The 17,496-nt window shown below is 43.2% G+C and overlaps 1 protein-coding gene across 1 annotated transcript in view; it reads right to left on the bottom strand.

The window, feature by feature from the left end:
• Positions 1-10,679, bottom strand: part of STK24 (serine/threonine kinase 24) — a 36,527-nt gene extending 25,848 nt beyond the window's left edge. The window contains exons 1-2 of the mRNA XM_081949263.1: positions 10,508-10,679; positions 814-1,044 (exon numbers count right to left, since the gene is read on the bottom strand). Coding sequence (XP_081805389.1) covers positions 814-1,044; positions 10,508-10,552 — 276 coding nt within the window. The 5' untranslated portion in view covers positions 10,553-10,679. The remainder of the gene's footprint in view (positions 1-813; positions 1,045-10,507) is intronic.
• Positions 10,680-17,496: the final 6,817 nt, after the last annotated feature.

Below are 17,496 nucleotides of genomic sequence, written 5' to 3'. Positions count from 1 at the left end.
CCTTATTCCGATGAACAAGAGCTAAGCTGGCTAGGAAGACTTTTCTTAACCACAGTAATATTTGGTACTGAGAACATCTCCTAAGAGAAGTACATTCCATAGTAAGACACAAGATAAGGGAAAACCCTCTTTGGGGTACCCATGAAACAAGTTAGGAAAACTTTTAAGAGAGCCTTTTTGGCTGATCTTAATGTCAAGAAAACGTCAACAGTGAGGGAGATAGTTCCTGAAATTGTCAGATCATGAGCTATTTAAAAACTTTAAAACACAAAACCAAATATTCGGAGGCCTTCCAAGCTAAGAAAACCGTCAGTGTTGGTGACGGGTATTGCAAATGAAAGGAGGCAAGAAATGAGAGTTGTGCAAAAGGACTTCCCTCGCTGCGGATAAGACCTGCAAAATGAGTCAGGATTATCTTGCATTCTGGATGCTTTCCAAATGACAACTCCCAAGATTCTTCATAAGAAAACTAGTAATTAAAAGGTTAAATTAGCACATTGTATTTATTCATGAAAAAGTTATGTGGGGGGATATATTACCCTCCTATAACATACATACATGTATGCATGTACATAAACAAATATATGCACCTTCTCTAAATATTCTGACTTTATAAGAACACATGTACTTCAATATCATGTTGATCAGTTTTCAGCATATATTGATGCCTCTACATAAATAAACAGAAAGGTCTTAGAGAATGAATGAACGTTTCATTTTGCCTAGGCTTCCACATGTCAAAGGGCTTCATTATTAGATGTTTTACAAATACTCCAATTCATAAAATAGGCACACTGCGAAGAAAAGACTTACCTTTAAATAAGACCCATAATATTTGGTGACATATGGACTGTCACACTGACTGAGTACTGTTATTTCTTGCTGTATATCTTCTATTTCATCTTCCGCTTCTTCAAGATCAATAATTTTTATAGCAACAACTTTCTGTGTTCGATTGTCAATGCCTTTAAAAACTTCACCAAACGAACCTTTGCCAATCTTCTCCAGTTTTGTAAAGAGTTCTTCCGGATCTGCCTTCAAATTCTGCAAGAAATATTTCAATGAACATAATAAATAAAGCTGAGGTTACTGGATTCTTGATTCTTCCACTTAACAAGGAATAAATTCCAGAAACAAGATATATAAAAGACACAAAACAAAGGACTATGAAAAATAAAGCAAAAGTAGCGGGGGGGGGGGAGATTTGCTTTTAAAAAATTATAGGATTATTATATTTGAGGATTTGCAAAACTGAAGGACTTCTTCAAAATAAAACAAAATTGGAAGGGGAAGTGAGGGACAAAGGTGAAGAGAAGACGAGGCTATATGATCTTGTGCTTTGGCCATTATCTCTGCAGTTACTTTAAAGACTAAGCTTTACACACTATTTATTAAACATTTGCCACCTATCTCATCAATTTAAAATTCGACCTACGAACATGATAGCAAAACTTTAACTTCCTTTTTCAATAAAATTATGCAGTTTCACACTGTGGAGTCTAATATTAAATATACTAGTGCGGTAATAAATCTTTTTATTATAAAAAAAGAGAGAGAGAGCAGATTGATCACAGCCAAGTATAACTTAAACATTACACAAAGTTAACACCATTATTGAAGTTCCATTATTCCATTAAGATTAAAACACCATCCACATTTGTATGGGTTACAGATCTTCATAGGTAACAGCCATAAATTGAAATAGTGTGAAAGGATGAGGAAGGCAACTCAAGGGAAAATAACAAACCATCATCACTCTGGAATAGTCTGCCACTGTGACTTCCACAGAATCGATCCACATCATCAGCTACTGGAAGATGTATTTTAATTAGTCTGTTTTTGTTTTCAATATTTTTGCATAGGCTCAGAATGAATATATTTGACTTATAATAAAAAAAAAGTACCTAAGCAGTTTAACTCTAGTTTATGATGTTAAGAAAATCTAAGCAGGATTGGGATGCCATGAAGTCCCTATGACCGTGATGGTGAACCTATGGCACGCATGCCAGAGGAGGCACATGGAGCCCTCCCGGAGGGCACGTGAGCCGTCGCCCAGCTCAGCACCACTGTGCATGCGCCTCCCGCCAGCCAGCTGATTTTCGGGTGGGAGACGTGCGTGCACGCACATGCACAGGGGGGAGCACGGGTGTGTGTGGCACTCCCCCCACACCCTGTTTTTGATTTCAGGAGGCTTCAGGGGCGACTGCTAAGGGCGGGGTGTCACGCGCATGCAATTTCGGCACACAAGGAGAAAAAGGTTAGCCATCATTGTCTATGGTTTCGATGGTGAAACTAAAAAACAACAACAAACGCTTCCTGGAAGTAGCAATGGTAAACCATTATTGTCAAAATAATAATAATAACAACAACAACAACAACTTGATCATACTCATGATCATACTGGCAACTGTCAGTTCACACATTAGAGGTCATAAATTCCTTTTTCTTTGCATACATTATTGAAGGGAAAGTTGAATTTCAGTTAGTTTAATCAAAATCAATCAATTTTCAAAATCAATCAATCAATTAAAAATTTTGATTTTTAATCAAAATCAATCAATTTTTTCTACCCAGGTTCATAGAAACCCTGAAAGGTAAGAAATCCATGTTTGCTTCACACACTTTGTGCAATTACAGGTAGTCCTTGACTTACAACAGTTGATTTAATGACCATTCAAAGTTGCCATGGCACTGAAAAAAAGTGACTTATGACCATTTTTCACAACTTATGACCACTGCAGCATTCCATGGTCATGTAATCAAGTTTCAGGAGACTTGGCAACTGACTCATGTTTACGGCGGTTGCAGTGTCCCAGGGTCATGTGATCACCTTTTACAACCTTCTGACAAGTAAAGTCAATTCACTTGGCAGCCTTGTTACTAACGTAACAGCTGCAATGATTCACTTAACAACTGTAGCAAGAAAGGGCATAAAATGGGATAAAACTCATTTAACAAATGTCTCACTTAATAACAGAAATGTTGCTCAATTGTGGTCGTTAAGTCCAGAACTAACGGTACAATTAATTATGCACAGCGCAAAATATAGCTGGCCAATTAGCACTTGCTTAGGGAGGTGGGTAATTTTATTTTCTGCATAAAGATAGTCCCCAACTTACAACCACAAATGGGACGTGGATTTGCATCCCTGAACCATGTGGTCATAAAGCAAGAGGTCATGTGACTTGGAAACCACAATCCCAGCTCCCCCTGTTAACTGAGAATTGCAGGTGATTAAGCGAATACCCATCCAAATCCAAGATACTTTGGGCATGATTTCTCCCATTCCCAAATCTCAGTAGCAACAGAAATAGCACTTAGACTTGTATACCGCTTCGTAACGCTTTTACATCCCTCTCTAAGCGGTCACCCTATTGTCCCCAACAATCTGGGATCCTCATTTTACTGACCTCAGAAGGATGGAAGGATGAGTCAACCTTGAGCTGGTGAGACCCGAACTGCCGAACTGCTGGCAGTCAGCAGAAATAGCCTGCAGTACTGCACTCTAACCACTGCGCCACTGCGGTGCAGGTGTGTTTTTTCTAATTTCCTCCACCTGCCTATCTCCCCGCCATCTCTGCCCTTCTGGCTGCCCTGCACCCTGCCTAGTGGGTAGAGGCAGCCCCCAAAAAACATGCAGCACTGAGACTGTAGTGCAGTGAGAAGCCACAGCCACTCCAGTCGGATTCAGAAGCCCAGCGCCAAACCGCAGCGTCTGGGAAGACCAGTAAGTAGCAGCATTCGCTCCCCTAGTTGCCTTCTCTCCCACTTCCCCACACGATCCTTTTACCACTTGTGCCCAACCATCACAGATGAAGCAGAAGCACCTCACTACCTTTGCTGTCTTTTCAGGTTGTCTTTAACCTCTCCAGCAAATGCTTCCTATAGGTGCCTCCCCACCCCCCCTGCCGCCGAACCCTGATCCAGCAGCCTGGCAAAAATAAGAATGCCAGCCAATGGGGAAAGCCAGAACTAGTTTCACCCAGTGAAAAAACACAGAAGGTTGGCTCCAGGAGCCACAGGCAAGAAGTATGAACCAACCCTATGCCTACCTGCAGCGTTTTCCCATTGGGTGAAACCACTTTGGGCCTTACACCATGGGCTGGTATTCTTATTTGCACCATGCCACTGGGCCAGGCTGGGGAGACACATGTATGAAATGTTTGCCAGAGATGCTGGAGCCCCATGGTGGCCCCGGATCCAAAAAGGAGACAGCCAAGGCAATGAGACAAAGTCAAAAGTGGGTGTGGGGAACTGGGGGAGAAGGCAGTTGGGTGAACAAATGCTTCCTGGGGCTTCCTGGGTTTGGTGGTAACTGGGTCAGGCTGGGTTGGCCACAGGGTTCTGTGTCTGCTTGCAAAGCAGGGTGTAGGGTGCAGGGTGGCCCACAGGGTAGAAATGGGAAGGGGATGGGCGGCGGAGGGGGGGGGGAGAGATAAATGTAAGTGAGCTGCCAAGCAGCCAGATTTTGATCACATGACTGAAGACTTCAGAGAAGGATCGTTAAGTCGATTATTTTTTTTTCATAACTTTGAACAGCCACTGAACGAACAGTTGTAAGTCAAGGATTCCAGGCATTGCTAAACGTCAACAATGACCCAACCCAGGCTGGAGGCATCCTGAAAAGGATGAAGAAAGACTAAGTCATCTCTCAGCCCCTAAACCCTCTTATACACCGTGAAGAGGGAGCACCTCGGTACAGGTAGTCCTCGAGTTACAACAGCTCATTTAGTGACCGTTTAAAGTTGCAACAGCACTGAAAAAAAGTGACTCATGATCGTATTTCACACTTACGACTGTTGTAGCATCCCCGTGGTCCCGTGATCAAAATTCGCATGCCTGGCAACGGGTTCATATTTAACGACGATTACAATGTGCTGGGGTTATGTGATCCACTTTTGCGACCTTCTGACAAGCAAAATTGATGAGGAATCTAGATTCACTTAACATTACTAACAAATGCAACGGTTCACTGAACAACGGTGGCAAAAAAAGTCATCAAATGGGGCAAAACTCACTCAACCAATGTTCTGCTTAGCAACATACATTTTGGGCCCAATTATGGTCGTAATTCAAGGACTACCTGTACAGTCAGAGGCACGGCTCCACTTTATTTCTAACCTCATTTCTTTGAAGAATAAATGTCTACTTAAGCATCAGTTCAGGTTTAGACAACAATCTGTCTCACAGAATGTGGAGAAGAATGCCGGGAATTCATCCTGAGAGCCAAAGGTTTTCCAAATTGTCTTAGATTAATCTGTGTTAGATTAAATGCTGAAGTAGGCAGTAAGGAAACAAAGTGCAACTGAGAACGGAAAACTGATAAAGCATGAAGATGATATTGAAACTGTGACTTTGAACAGTAATTTATAACCATATTGCATGAAAGACTATTAACAGGATATAAAATTCCATGTTCAATAGGCTTTTTAGTGCTAATCCCAATACTGTAGATATACACAAGAATCTAACATGCCAAATATAAATATAATGCTTTGATTGAGTTGACTATCTAAGCATGTGTGTGTGTGTAGGTCGGACATGATGATGATGATGATGATATATCTAAATCCCAATTTTCCTCTATCATAGATTTCAAGGTAAATACCATATTTTTCGGACTATAAGACGCACCAGTGTACCAAGATTTCAAAGAGGTAAGTAAGAAAAAAAAAATTTTATCCTCCCCGGCCCCCAGGAGCACTCTGCAGGCTTCAGCAGGGCTGGGGGAAGGCAAAAATGCCTTCTCCCAGAGTTTTTCACTGAAATGGGAGCATGTTTACCTACCCCCAGCCCTTCTGAAGCCTGCAGAGAGCTTCTGGGGGGTGGGGGAATGTAAAAGCAATCCAGTTTTTGAAAAAAAATGCCCATTTTTCACAAAAATGGGATGTGGGGTGGGGCTATCGGTATATATGACGCACCAACATTTCTACGCTCTTTTAGGGGGGGTGTACGTCTTATACTCTGAAAAATACGGTATGTAGACAGAACCAGGCCCACATAGTTTCAGCAAAGTTCCTGTATTTTTAACTTGCTCTTTCATTAATCCTATTTAAAAGTAAATCCTATTTAAAAATATTAAGAGCCCAAATTAATTAAGCAGCAACCACGCACTGGAAAGTCCTGAGCAACTGAATAGTTTGTTCCCCTTCCTTTCCTCAAGACAACCGAACTCAAAATGATTCACCTCAATTCGACAAAATGATGTTGGAAGGAATGCACAGAAAATCAGCTAGGTATACCCTAAATTCCCTTTCATTTTGAATGACATTGTGATTCTAGGCACAAGAGCTACATAAAGCATTTTCAAGAGGCGTTTCCCGGAATACTTTAAAATAAAGCAAGGATCTTTGTCTTTGGAGCATTAAACTAGCTACATCTTTTGCAAAGCTCACCTGTCCTTAACCATTTCAATGTCTGTGTGTGCACAAGCAACCCCTTTTGCTAGTGTTCCCACTGAAACTGTTGCCTGCAAGTGCCCACACAGGCAACTGGGGTCGAATAACCAATACAGTTAAAGATTAGTGCTGTAATAAAATAACCAGATGCATTTTCTTTGGACAGGCAAGTCTTTTTACGAGTAGTAGTAACTTTTTACATTTTAGCTTTACCTAGAAGTGCACAGAATCCTAGGGATGTGTGGCTGAAATAGCAATAAAAGTAAAAAATATATACAGATCCATAATCATAGCAGAAAGGAGGTCAATGAGTAAAAAGGAAACAGATTCATCTATAGCACTGATTTTTCCCTTTTTTGGGTTTCCCGAAATGTAAGAAGTTATGCTGTGAAAAGTCACTTAAGGGCCACTAAAATGAAGCTGGAGAGTTAATCACAGTCCACCTCCATTGTGTGCTTGATTTTATTGTACTTGCTGTTGACTTGTTTAACTACATGGGTTGGCTTCTGAAATATGTAATTTTGATAAATAAGCAAACAATGCTGCCTTAACCAGTTTGATGTCCCTTCCAGGTATGCTCAGCTAAAGTTTCTATCGTCCTCAGGCAGCATGGCTAATACTGGTAATTAGGTCAGGAAGTGCATTACAACACACCTGGAAAACATTTGGGAATGACTACATAGCAAATTATTCCAGAGGAACAATAGGGAATTTTTTCCCCAAAGGTTTAAATTGTAAGGATTTCCACCCCCTAACTAACATAAGACATGTAGGCTAGGAAGTTTTGAAGAATTGATCATTTCAATTTAAGATAGTCAAAAAGCCTTCTTAAAAATAAAATACAGGTAGTCCTCAACTTACAACCATTTGTTTAGTGACTGTTGAAGTTTAGTGACTTACAGCCATTTTTTTAAAATTATGACCTCTGCAGCATCCTCAAAGTCACGTTATCAAAATTCAGACACTTGGCAACTAAATCATATTTTTTTTATGGTTGCAGTGGCCGGGATGATGTGATCACCTTTTGCGAACTTCTGACAAGCAAAGTCAACGAGGAAGCCAGATTCACTTAACAACCGTGTTCATATCTTAATCACTGCAGTGATTCACTTAACAACTGTGGCAAGAAGCAACATGAAATGGGGCAAAACTCACTTGACAACTCTCTTGCTTAGCAACAAAAAATTTGGGCTCAATTGTGGTGATGAGTCGAGAATTTACCTGTATAGAATATATTTGCAAAGAACTAAGGCAATAAGTTAAAAATATAAAATAAAAGGATTTACTGTATGAAGATATTGTGGAATAATATCAAAAATTCTTTTTGAGAAATGATTCAGAAGAATTGAGATATAAAGTACTATTCACACAATTATGCTGTGGCAGGTACAAGACTAATAGGTAATCTAGATGCAATTTTCTGATACAACTTGATTGAGCCGTTGGGTACAAGATTGATCCAATGGGAACAAGGGGACTTTAAGTAGTCTTATATTTAAATATAGCTGTTCTTGGATAATATCATACTGTTTTTGTCAAAGTTTTAAACCCCTTTTGATGGCATTTTGAGATAGGTTAAACTATGAATTACATTTTTATGAAGTAAAAATGTCCTATTTTTGCCATTTATAATTCAACACCGGGGAGTCCAATCAGGGTAAATCTCACTTTCACCAATAATTAATTATACCTATATTTCAAACCATGTAAACTACGTTGAATTCACACAGAAATCCAACACTGCCCAAAAGGCTCCTGGCGACGTTTGTACTATGATCCTGGACCCATCACTGTAGTCAAAAACACTATAGTCAAAAACATTGTAGCCAAAAACAGCTTACCTGCCGGGTAGGAGCAAAGTAAGTAGTCATCATTTATTTTGGCCCACTTTAAAAATAAATATATATCCCAAGTTCAAATCCCAGTAAGGGTATGGCTAGCTGATGAGAGCTAAATAGCTTGAAATAGATCTATACTAGTCTCCCTTTATTTATTTATCAGCACAAACACAACATACATACATACATACATACATACATACATACATACACATACATACATACAGACAGACAGACACACACACATACACGAGATATACACAACCCTTGTTTAACTGTACTCCTGTAGTTATTGGAGGAGGCAGCACAGAATGAGAAATAACCAAAAGATGAGGGGAAAACAGAAAACATGGAATCTTTATAACTTCTACTTCTTAGTCAAACACTGATAGAATCGAACTTCAGCATCCGATTAATGTCTTTTTAAAAGATGGAAGGTGACCTTTGAAAAGAACTACTGGTATGAAAAAAAATCAATGATCTGAGAAGAGGATCTGGACATACAACAATCTTGAGGTCAGAGAAATTGGGTAATATTCTGGGTGCCATACAGAGCCTGCTAATTGAGGAAAAACTCAGTATCTTTGGTTCAAAACTCTCCTCCCACTTTCATTTTTTGATCTACAGAGTATAAGGTAAGGTCCTATAGAACATTTCAGAGCTCTGGAATTCACAGGGCCTCCTAAAGTGCACAAGCCATTGAGGGTTTGAGTTATCAGGCCTAGAGTTCAAAACCTGAAAGTCCACTACATGGTGTTTTTTTTCTAGCTACCGCTTCCCTATTCCCATTCAGTCTCGCAATGTATAGGCACAGTCCAAACACCACTTGTAAAACATAGCCATCAAAGTAGAAGAGCCTAAAAGGATCCTTTTCATTAGTGATTTTCCTTAAAATGTAGATTTTAAACTCTCTACCCACCACCCAAGGATTACCTCAGAAATGCCATCCCAATGCTTCCTTCCTACATCTTGATTTTGTTAACCAACATTAACCAAAAGAGCAAGTGAAGATATAAAGCATTTAAAAGAGAGAGGGAGATAGTTGGGGGGGGGGGATATGTTGAAAGAGAGTGGGGGGGAGGGAAAGGAGAGCAAAGGAGAGGCTGGGAAGGACAGGGGGAAGGGAGAGGGGCTGGGAGGGAGAATAGAGTGGGAGAGAAAGAGAGAGTGGGGGAGGAAAGGAGAGAAAGGGAGAGTGGGGTGACAGAGAGTGGTGGGAAGGACAGGGGGAAGAAAGGGGAAATGGTGGGAGAATAGAGATGAGAGAAAGAGTGCATGTGGGAGAGAAAGGAGGAGAGAGGGAGACTGCGGGGAGAGGAGGAGAGAAGGTGGGAGGACATGGGAAGAGAGAAGAGAGGGAGGGAGAATAGGGGGATAGAGAAAGAGAGTGGGGGAGGAAAGGAGAGAAAGGGAGAGTGGGGTGGGAGAGGGTGGAGGGAAGGACAGGGGGAAGAAAGGGGAAAGGGTGGGAGAATAGAGATGAGAGAAAGAGTGCATGGGGGAGAGAAAGGAGGAGAGAGGGAGACTGCGGGGGGGGGGAGAGAAGGTGGGAAGGACAGGGGGAAGAGAGGGGAGAGGGAGGGAGAATAGAGTGAGAGAGAAAGAGAGTGGGAGAGGAAAGAAGAGAAAGGGAGAGGGGGGAAGGACAGGGGGAAGAGAGGGGAGAAGGGGGAGAATAGGAGTGTGAGAGAGAGAAAAAGAGTGCAGAGGGGAGAGAAAGGAGGAGAGGGTGGGAAGGAGGGAGAGATGGATCCCCAAATAACATCTGCGGTGTCCTCCAAATGAGGAGTCAGCTCCAAATGAAAAGCTGGGCACGTACACAAGGGAGCAGCGCAGGACACCCTGAAGGTCAACGCTTCTTCCAGATCAAGAGGGGTCCGCAAAGGTGGGTCTGGGTTGGCTTGTTTTTTGGCCAACCCAGGCAACTTGTTAGGCAAGGGAGGAGGCGAGTGGGGCGCATTCCTCGCCCTCCCTGGTTGCCAGGGGCGCAGATGGAAGAGTGGCTGCACCAGAGGCCCCCGCCTCCCCTCGGCCCCCTCCCCGCACGTGCCTCTCCGCCCGCTGCCGGGGCTGACACCCACCGAGCGAGGAACCTCGTGCCAGCCCCCGACCAGATAGCCGCAGCGGACCCCCCCCCTCCCACTCCCCGCAAGCCCTCCTCCCGCCACGAGCCCAGAGCGGCTTCCAGCCCAAGCAGGGAAAGCGAGGGAGGAGGCAAGAGAAGGCCGGTGGGGTGGGGAGTGGGGAAGGGAAGCGGGGCTGCTTGCTCACCTGCATCCCCGGCAGGCCGGGCTGCTGGACAGGGGAGTGAGCCATGATGACGGAAGCGGCAGAAGCAGTGCTTGCTCTTCCTCCTCCTCCTCCTCCCCTCGAGCCCCCCTCCCCCTTCCACCAGCTCCGGGCAGGACCCGAAGGATTCACATCGGTCTCCGCTCCGCACAGCGATCCTCCGCTCCCCCTCCGGCCCCCAACTCCCCCCCTCCCTCCCGACACACACACCAGAAAGAACCAGGGACCGAGTACGGAAGGAACGTGCGAGAGGAGGCTGCCTGGTTGGTTGGTTGGCTGGCTGCTGGGCTGCGCGCGCGCGCGCACAACAGCCGGGTGGAAAGGAGGCGGAGCCAGCGCGGCCCCGCCTCCTGCCGGACGCGGGGGGGGGCACGCCGCGAGTGTGTGTGGGGGGGGTGAACGTAAGCGGGAGGAGGTTAGCGCGCGGGGTTTTCCGGGTCTTTCTGCCCCCCCCTTTCCTCCCAGCTGATCCCCGGGAGGACTTATTATTATTATTATTGTTATTGTTATTATTATTATTATTATTATTATTATTATTATTATTATTATTATTATTATTATTATTATTATTATTATTATTATTATTATTTCTCGATCAAGGTGGGAGCGTCGGAGGGAGAGGCTCGCTCCTCGCCTGCAGGAGGCCGTGTCGAAGGAGGCAGCGGTGCGGGGCATCTTGAACGCTCTTCATTCCCAAGCACGTGTTAGGGACGCGTGGGGAAAAAAAGAGCCCCGGTCCAAGCAAAGGAGCCGCTTTGCCCTGTCTCGCTCCAGGGCGCTTCCCTGCAGTCCTTTCCCTTGAGGGTCTCCCGAGTCCCTTACGGGCTCTCTGACCCGCCTCCTTTGGCCAAGGGCAGCTCCGGCGCTTGCGCTCCCTGCGACCTGAGGGGCCCGCGGGGGAAGAATGGCAAGGGAAACCCGTCTGCGGCTTCTGCCAGAGCCGCCCGGGGAGTCTCTAATGCCTCTCTAATGCGGGGCAAAGGCTCCGTCCTCCCGATTCCTGCCTGCCCCTCGCTGACCCGCGGCCGGAGGAAGGCGGAGCGAGCGCCCTTGAACGGCCGCGAGCTGGGAGGCGGAGTATGGCTGGGCCGCTTCCTGCTCTCCTCCCGCCGCCTTTGCCGCAGAGGGCGACCTTGGCCGACTCCCGCCTCAGCTGCAGATCCAGCCCGAACGGGCACCTGCGCCTGGCCCGGGGCAGGTGCGGACGAGGAGGGGGGAAAAACCAGATTATTTCATTTGCCTGAAATCCCGATACTAGGCGTCTTTTTTCCCCCCGAGGGCTGCGGCCTTTCCGGTTCTACCCGATGACAAAATGAGCTCCCTCAATGCCGGATGTATTTGGGTGTTTTTTTTTTCTTTTGAATTGACCAAATTCGGAATAAGATCCGTTGGGATGCAAGGGCCTTAATTTGGCTTTCTAAAGTGTGAGGTACAGCTAGTCCTTGGCTTTCGACCACAATTGAGCCCAACATTTCTGTTGTTCAGTGGGACATTTAAGTGGATTTTGCCCGTTTTACGACCTTTCTTGCTCCAGTTGTTAAGTGAATTGCTGTGGTTGTTAAGTGAGTGACACGGCTGTTAAGTGAATCTGGCTTCCCCGTTGTCATAAGGTTGCAAAGGGAGTCACGTGACCCCGGGATTCTGCAACCGTCACTTATATGAGTCAGTTGCTAAGGGTCTGCATTTTGATCACATGACCTTGGACTCTGTAACGGTTGTAAGTGTGAAAAACGGTCATAGGTCACTTTTTTCAATGCCACTGTACTTTGAACAGTTATTAAATGAACTGAAATGAAATCAAGGACTACCTGTATGTTACTGCGGTCCCTTTTTCAAATACCCTGTGATATTAACTTCTGATGTGTTTGCATTTGTTTGCTCTTTAAAATATAAACAAAAATTACCAGTTCTCTCTTTTTTACTTAATAGCAGAATGGATAGAATTGAAGTCCAATTCCCAGGTTACGTTGGGACAAAAGGGAAGATCCTGAAATAAGTTTAATTCACTGTTAGGCCCCTCTGCTTTGGTTGGGTTTGTCTTCATTATTAAATGTGATTTTATCCTGTTTTGAGAAAGTTGTTAATGTATAGTATAGTCTTTATTGTCATTGCACAAAATAAATACAATGAAATTGGTTGTGTTTGTAATGTAATGTATTTGTAATGTTGTAGGAAGTTATCACCCAGCGCTCTCCCAGAAAAATGAAATATCCTAGGAAATATTGATAAGGCAGAATATTATATTCTCCTGGATGTGAAAAAGGGAGAAACACATTTTAAAAACTAAATAAATTCCTGCAGCTTCCTGCCCATCCTCACTTTATCAATGGGCCATTAAGAAGGCCAAGCTAGTCCACTTTACATAATAAAGAGTTCTCCCCTTCAGCTCCAGGGGGATGGGAATGAAGGCATGATAATATAAGCCTTTACTCAACTGACCACCTGGCATCTGAGAATTCAACCAAACCTGGATTCAAAACACAGCCTAGAGGGTTGCCACTGCATGGGCTCATGTGAGTCTTGACAACCAATCAGAATACATTTCTTACACAGGAACAGGAAATAGAGAGGTGGGACTGAACAGGTTATAAAAAGCCTAGCAAGCCCCTCCATCGCCCCTTCTCCTCCACCAACATTGAAGCATGTGATCACCTTTTCTGTTCAGGACTCAGACCATGTGGTCCTGTCCATCATTAAAACCATCTTTCCAAGCAGCCTCCGTGTCTCCAGTGTCTTTTTCCCCACTTGGAGCCGAACCCAGAAGGACATTTCTTTCATCAATGTAAAGTATGAGTAGAGAAAACTAGGATGCTGGAAAATCGAGGATGAAGCTTACTTCCTTATTGAGATCTTTTTTGTTAATACAAAAAAGAAACTAACTTCATTACCGAAGGGAGGATTTTCTGAGGACAAACTGGGCACGGCCTGGTAGAATTGGCCCACTCAAGTTCTACCGTTTCTTTAATCTGTGTTTCCCTGCAGAATAGTAAGCCTGTGCATCATAGTAGATATATTTTCACACACAAAATGCAGCAGGGTATTATTAGGGAGTAATTTGATGACCAAAAGACCTGTTTTGACTTTCTCAAATTCCTGTGGACCAGCATAAAAGTATATTTGTACCTTTTTGATCTCTAGGTTTTGCCATCCGATTTCTTCAGTATATTTTCAATGGTCTGGAGACTGCAAAAATAATGGATATCAAGTGGTGGTATTGCGGTCTGTCTGATTAAAAGCAGTGCTGGACTACAATGCTGGACTACATTCTCTCTGTGTCTCTCTCTCTCTCTCTCCCTCCCCCCCCTCACACACACACACCAAAACCAAAGAGGGGGGGCCTTGAATCAGAACACCATAGTTCCCGAGGTCATTCTGATAAAGCATGGTCCAACAGATTCCATAGTTTGGCCCCATTCCTAGCTATAGTTTGGTTTGGTTCACCGTCACACACTGGTGCTTAAACGCTTCAGTTTTCAATACTTTTGCATAAATCCGACCTCCAGTGTGATTAGTTCCCTACACAAATCCTAAAAATAGATAATGAACCTCATTTATTTCTTGAGGAAAGTTGTTCAAAGCTACACGTTTGCGTATATGGATTAACAGTAATTAATGAATACTAAAAGTAATTAACGTGATGTAATTGGCATGGTCGTGTTTGTATTTGTATGCAGACAAATACAAACAGTTTTTCCTTAAAAAAACTTAGGGACATTTTTCACAGTTACGGCCTTTGCACCATCCCCATGATCATGTGATCAAAATTCAGATGCTTCATATTTATGTTCAGCGCTGTGTCCCAGAGTCTGCAATGATTCACTTAACTGATGGTGGCAAAAAAAAAGTCATGAAATGGGGCAAAACTCACTTAACAAATGTTTCAGTTAGCAACATAAAATTTGGGCCCAATTATGGTTGTAACTCGAGGACTATCTACAGTCAGAGGCATTGCTCCACTTTGACCCATTGGGTCATTATTTCAGAGATCTTCCCTTACCAGAATTCCCCAACCTTTCCAAATTTGCTGCTCCTCTACCGAGAGGTAGAAAAGATGGTTCTCCATGAGCAACCAGCAAGCATATGCATGCAGCTCCATTTGTGTGAGCGGCGGGCACCCGCACCCATCACTCACACAAATAGATGCGGGCACACACCTGCTATTTGTGCAAGTGGGAATGCACGTGTGCGGACGCTCACCCGCCACTTCCATGGCCCACTTCCAAACAGATCAAGTCCTGAAAGTGGACTGCGGCCCAGGGGTTGGAGACCTCTGCCTTACTAGATTCCTCAATTCCTTCCACAATTGCAAAGCAAATGTACTGGAAAACTTCCCAAAAATTTAGGGGCATACTCAGAGATGAATCTGCCTTGAAAGTAGCCCACAGTGAACAGTATAGCATAGTCGAACATCAGAAGTTGGCCCCAGGAAATGGTTTATAAAATTTGTCAAATTTCGATTCCAGGAGAGTCCTGGGTTTTGGATGCTTTAAGTTTAGCTCATCTGAAATAACTTGGTTGAAAAGGTTTTGCCCTGTGATGTATCGGTTTGCCCAGTTAAAGGTTACAGACATGAGAGTTTTAGCACTACATATGTGCCATCCGGTCATTGTCACCTCTTAGCAACTACATAGATTTCTTTCATGATAATCTGTCCCTAACATGGTCTTTCCTGTCTCCTAATGGTGCACCCATCACTCTTGTAAACTGAGTCCATCTACCCTATTTCTCTACTTTTTCCAGCTTCCCCAGCATTAGAACCTTTTCAACAGATCTAGATCTTCACCTAAATTGTCCAAAGTAGAATCATTTGTGCTTGAATATGCAATAGACTTAGATTTATAAAGCCAGAGTATAAGGTTTAAATCAAAAAAACAAACACCTGAGGTCCCAACGATTCCATAAAATAGTGGATTCAATTAGAAACGGGACTTCTTGATTTCTTCTGAACTAGTCACTGCCTGTTGACTATATAGAAACGTTATATATCTCCAGCCACTTGAAGATGCTACTACAATATTTGGTACTATATGTACTACTACAAAATCTCTAACCCTCTGCTTCTCTGGCAGAAGAAAATATTTTTCTTCCACTCTATTCCATAAATGGATTATACAAGGTCATCCTAGGTTGTGTAGATGCCTGTCCTACAGTCCAGCTTGAGAAAAGACTGTTTTGTATGTTAATTAAAAGACAAAAAGGAAGATTGACAGTGTATCAGCTGATTGATCCACTCACCAAGAATGAAGTAGAGCCTTTCTTCCATCTGCAACATTGTGTAATGGTGCTCCCTGATTGCTCATAATTCTAAACATGTTTGAGGTCCCCAAGTGGTGAGGACAAAGTGGAGAAAGACATGCATTGATTTTAAAGGGCCTTTGGGATACTTTGCAAATGAGCAGATAATGACGTGTGCGGAGTTCGGTATGTATATTTAATTAGACAGAAAAGGGTGAAGGGATGAGTAGACCAATTTCTCCTGCTTGTGTACTAAATGTAAAGTCTGAGGACCTCAAAAAGAGAGATTATCCACTAGCAGGGACATAAATTTATAAAGCCATCCCCAAGTTGTTTGAAAAAGTGGGAATACTTGAAATTTTAAGAGGTGTGTCATGCATGCATTTGCAAAAGGGTTGCCGCTGGAGAAGATTGCTTATCAATTCACACAAAACAGTTGTCATCGTGAAAATCGTATCATGAGACACTTACTGCAAAGCAAGAATATCAGTTGTTGATAGCAAAGAATGTCCTTTTTATGGACAGCCATTATTTTGATGAGTTATGAACATGCAATAGCTGATCTCAAACAGCAGACTTTCCAGTTCTATCTAGAAACACCTTAAGCCATTCTGCACACCTTCTCCAACCAGCTAGACATCTTAGCAATATAACAATCCCAAAATTCAGGAGGGCTTTACCTTTGGCCAAATTCAATGCCCTGTGAACAGCTGCTACTGAAGGAAAATATGAGATGATCCCTTTTGAACAGAGACTGTATCCATGTGCTGGAGGAATAATTGAAATGAGGGAACACATTATTCTGTTTTGCCTCCTCTGCGCAGATGCTCACCAGGAACTATTATCTCCATTCTTTACTAAATAACCTGGTCATTCTGATTTGTTCTATCTGGTTATTATTGGATCAGTCTAATTTTCTTCTCTTCACTTACAGTGAAGTACTGATCGATGACTGAATAAAGATTGATGGAACATCCTTTTCTACCTGGAAAGTGCTGGACACACTTCCCAGGACTTTGGGAAGAAAATGCGTAGGTGTTCAGAGTGATGCCTTTGAGCACTATTTTTGAAATTCCAGTATTAGAAATATTTACAGCAGGGGTGTCCAAACTTGGGAACTTTAAGACTTGTGGACTTCAACTCCCAGAATTCCCCAGCCAGCATGGCTGGCTGGGGAATTCTGGGAGTTGAAGTCCACAAGTCTTAAAGTTCCCAAGTTTGGACACCCCTGATTTACATGAATCAATTTCATGGGATGTGGTTGAAAGGGAAAAGAGTAATGTAAAAATAATTTTAAATTGGGGGGGGGGGGAAGCAGGCAGGAAAATGATGCGAGAATGCCCACATTTAGGCTGCAAAGGTCCAGATGACCTCTAGATGATAGCAGGAGATAAGAAAACCTAGCTCTGCTTCCATCTAGTGGTCATCTGAATTTTTGCAGTCCGGATTTGGTAGCTAATGAAAAAAAATATTAATATCTTGGACTTAACATCATGCTATTACTAATGTATAATATATATAAAAAACGTACAACTGCATCAAGATCAGGGAAGATGAGAGATGTGTAGAGTTCCTTTTTTTTTTTTTGATGCCCAGAATCTGAAAATTCTACTTGAATTTTGGCATGAGCCTTTTTCAGCCAGTCCCCAGAGATGAGAGGAAGTCCTCTCAGCAGGGGCCAGTAGCTTTTGACCTTCCATGCCAGCTTCCCCCAACCACTTTCTGGGGAAGATTGC

The sequence above is a fragment of the Natrix helvetica genome (genome assembly GCF_964273705.1).
Source record: "Natrix helvetica genome assembly, chromosome: 3".
NCBI lineage: Eukaryota > Metazoa > Chordata > Lepidosauria > Squamata > Natricidae > Natrix > Natrix helvetica.
The sequence above is the reverse complement of the archived record's forward strand: the minus strand, read 5'-3'. Positions and strand labels throughout refer to the sequence as shown.